Genomic DNA, 3,689 nt, shown 5'->3' with positions numbered 1-3,689 from the left:
TCCACTTGAGGTGCTTGGCCAAATTGTATGTGATGGAGAAGAACAGAAAGCTTTGTCAGCACTGCAGAAGGACCAAAGCATCCATATCCTGCCAGCAGATAAAGGCAGATGCACGGTGGTCCTGAACACATTGGACTACGAGGCCAAGATCAACAACTTGCTCAGTGATTCCAGTACATACGAACGTCTGAAGAGAAACCCCACAAGCGGCTATAAGAAGAAAATCATTAGCTACCTCCAAAACCTGGAGAAAGAGGGACTCATCGACAGGCTGACATACTACAGACTGTACCCTGGGGACGCCACTCCATGCATCTACGGACTGCCCAAAATCCACAAACAGGACGTGCCACTCAGGCCTATTGTATGTAGCACAGATTCCATCACATACAATTTGGCCAAGCACCTCAAGTGGATTTTGGCTCCTCTAGTGGGTAACTCAGACCACCATGTGGAGAACACACAAGATTTTGTGAACAAGATCAAGGACCTGCAGCTGGAGGCAGATGAATCTATGGTGTCATTTGATGTGACATCGTTGTTCACCTGCATCCCCACCGCTGAGGCCATCTCAGAGGTGAGGTAGAGACTGCTGGAGGATGTGTCTCTACTTGAAAGGACCAAACTCACACCAAACCACATCTGCCAACTCTTGGAGATCTGTCTTAACACCACGTATTTCCTGTTTAGGGGGAATTACTACAGGCAGATCCATGGTTGTGCGATGGGGTCTCCGGTATCCCCGATTGTAGCCAATCTGTAAATGGAGCGAGTGGAGAAGACAGCCTTGACGTCTTTCATGGGCATCTCTCCCAGTCACTGGTTCAGATATGTCGATGACACATGGGTTAAAATCAAGCAATAGGAGGTTGAGGACTTTACAGAACACATCAACTCGGTGGACGCCAATATCAAGTTCACACGTGACGATGCCAGAAACAACCATTTAGCCTTCTTGGACTTTGATGTTATGATTGGAGAGAACAGGCAGCTCCAGACAGGGGTTTACAGAAAACCAACTCACACTGACCAATATCTGCTCTTTGGCTCAAACCACCCCCTTGAACACAAGCTCGGGGTGATCAGGACTCTTCAACACAGAGCCCTACAGGTGCCCACAACTGCAGAGGGAAGGGCTAAAGAACAATAACTTCTACAGAAAGCCCTCACAGTATGTGGGTACCCACGATGGTCACTGGACAAAGTGCAGAAGTCACAGAAAACAAAGAGACCAGATAGACAGGAGACGGAGACAAGAAGAAGAGGAGTGTCTCTCCCTTATTTAGCAGGAGTAGGGGAAAAACTACAGAGGATCTTCAGACACCACAAAATCCCAGTTTACTTTAAACCAGTTAACACCTTGAGACAGAAATTAGTTCACCCTAAAGACAGGATCCCTAGTTACAAACAGAGCAATGTAATGTATTCTATCAGATGTCAGGAAAACTGTAGGTGAGAATAAGCAAACTTTACACAAAAGGCTACACCAGCACCGCAGAGAGGGCACAAATGGACCTCAGTCTGCAGTTCATCTCCACCTGAAAGACACTAACCACACGTTTGAGGACAAGGAAGTTAAAATCTTAGCCAGAGAGAAGAAATGGTTTGAGAGAGGTGTCAAGGAAGCATTCTTTGTGAAACAGTTGAAACCCAGCCTTAACCGGGGAGGGGGTCTGAGACACGCTTTGTCCCGTTTACAATGGGGTACTCAGGTCAAAGCAGTTTCAGTCTTTTGTTCATGGTAATGAGTCATTCACTTCATCAGGAGAGTCGTCAAGGGAGCCATTAGGAGAGGCTTCCGTCCCATCATTAGGAGGGACAGCTGCCCTGTCATTAGGAGGGTGCTAACTAGAGCACAATAGGTGCTAGTTAGAGCTATTGTTTAGTCACTAGCCTATAGCAGTCGGCCTCTCGGTAGGAGGGATCTGGTTAGGTTTAAAAAAAAAACTCCAGCTTTTGTTGGCTTCTGTATTTTCTTCTCTACAAGAGTCAAGACAGAAATCAGACTACCAGAGCAAGAATTTTAGCTGAGGAAGCTTCTGCGATTTAAAGCGAAACGTCCTCGCGTCAAGCAACCCAGTCCAGTCGAAGATTCAAGCTTCTCTACTATCTGATTTACTAGATTTTTTTATTTTTTAAAAACTTTTTTCACATTGTCATTATGGGGTATTGTGTGTAGAAGTTTGAGAAAAACAAATTAATGTCATCCATTTTGGAATAAGGCTGTAGCATAACAAAATATGTAAAAAGTGAACCGCTATTAATACTTTCCAGCCAATTTGTTAATTTTCTTAAATTTACAAGTTTGAAAGTTAATTTCTACATAGAAAACAACACATTGTATCCAAAGTATGTTCTTGTCAAAGGAAAATTCCCTTTTGTGACACTGTTGGAATATGTGAAAGCAGCTGGAACATCCATATGCATCCATAGCATGCTGCCGCGTCAGGAGTTTGGACAATAGAGGGGCACAGGCTTTGTCTTTGTCTTTGTCTCGGGCCAGGTATAAAAGTAAGTTGTTCAGGCCAGCTGGGCATTGGTTCAAAAACAGGCCTCTGAGGGATCTGGGTCATCACCACCATCAACATGGGCAAGGTAGAAAAGTATTACTTGATGAATTAATTCTGAGTTCATGGACCTGTAAAAAGTTTGTGATGTTCTGATTTGGCTCGTGAGTAACTCTGAGGTGCTGTTTTCAGATCATCTTCTACGAGGAGAGGAACTTCCAGGGGCGCTCCTACGAGTGCATGAGTGACTGCGCCGACATGTCCTCCTACCTGAGCAGGTGTCACTCCTGCAGGGTGGAGAGCGGCTGCTTCATGGTCTACGACCGCCCAAACTACATGGGCAACCAGTGGTTCATGAGGAGAGGCGAGTACCCTGACTACATGAACATGATGGGATGGAGTGGTGCTATCAGGTCTTGCAGGATGATTCCCATGGTAAGCACAAGACACCCTAAAAGAGAAATTCAAGCAGACACCAGCAGAAGACCACTGTTAATTCATGATGTGGGCTTATTTCCTGCAACAGTACAGAGGCCAGTTCAGGATGAGGATCTATGAGAGGGAGAACTTTGGTGGCCAGATGTACGAGCTGATGGACGATTGCGACAACATGATGGACCGTTACCGCATGTCGGACTGCATGTCCTGCCACGTGATGGACGGCCACTGGCTGATGTACGAGCAGCCCCACTACAGAGGCAGGATGATGTACTTCAGACCTGGAGAGTACCGGAGCTTCAGGGACATGGGCTGGAGCGGCTCCAGGTTCATAAGCATGAGGCGCATCATGGACATGTGTTAATTGTACATTTGATCTGAAATAAATGACTTAACTTTCTAAACTTTCTAAATGTTTGCCTCATATATTGCAGTTTTCTGTGGATTTATTAACTGTTTCCAGTGGTGGGCACACTTCCGATAATCCGATAACACATAATTATCGAAGATAATGTTTTCATTATCGGCTTATCTTTTTAGATAATTTTAAAAACCATCATCAAACTAATTATCTTCCGATGGATTGCCTTTCGATAACTTTTAGACCGATAACGTAGTAAACTAAGCTGAACAGTGAAAAACAACTTTGAAATTATTAAAGCAGTTGAGACCTACCTGTTGAAAGTTTCCTAATAGATACATTGTTCTAGCCTCTGTAAGCAAAGATCTGGGCCCCCCAAAAAA

General features: G+C 44.8%; 1 protein-coding gene across 1 annotated transcript; it reads left to right on the top strand.

The window, feature by feature from the left end:
- The first annotated feature begins 2,537 nt into the window (after positions 1-2,537).
- LOC117524790 (gamma-crystallin M3-like) lies at positions 2,538-3,309 on the top strand. Its single transcript, XM_034186609.1, has 3 exons — positions 2,538-2,595; positions 2,700-2,942; positions 3,034-3,309. Exons 1-3 carry the CDS (start codon positions 2,587-2,589, stop codon positions 3,307-3,309), a joined length of 528 nt encoding a protein of 175 aa, XP_034042500.1. The 5' UTR covers positions 2,538-2,586.
- The last annotated feature ends 380 nt before the right edge of the window (positions 3,310-3,689 follow it).

Source organism: Thalassophryne amazonica, chromosome 14 (assembly GCF_902500255.1).
Source record: "Thalassophryne amazonica chromosome 14, fThaAma1.1, whole genome shotgun sequence".
In the NCBI taxonomy this organism is placed as follows: domain Eukaryota; kingdom Metazoa; phylum Chordata; class Actinopteri; order Batrachoidiformes; family Batrachoididae; genus Thalassophryne; species Thalassophryne amazonica.
This window is presented reverse-complemented; position numbering and strand designations above follow the sequence as displayed.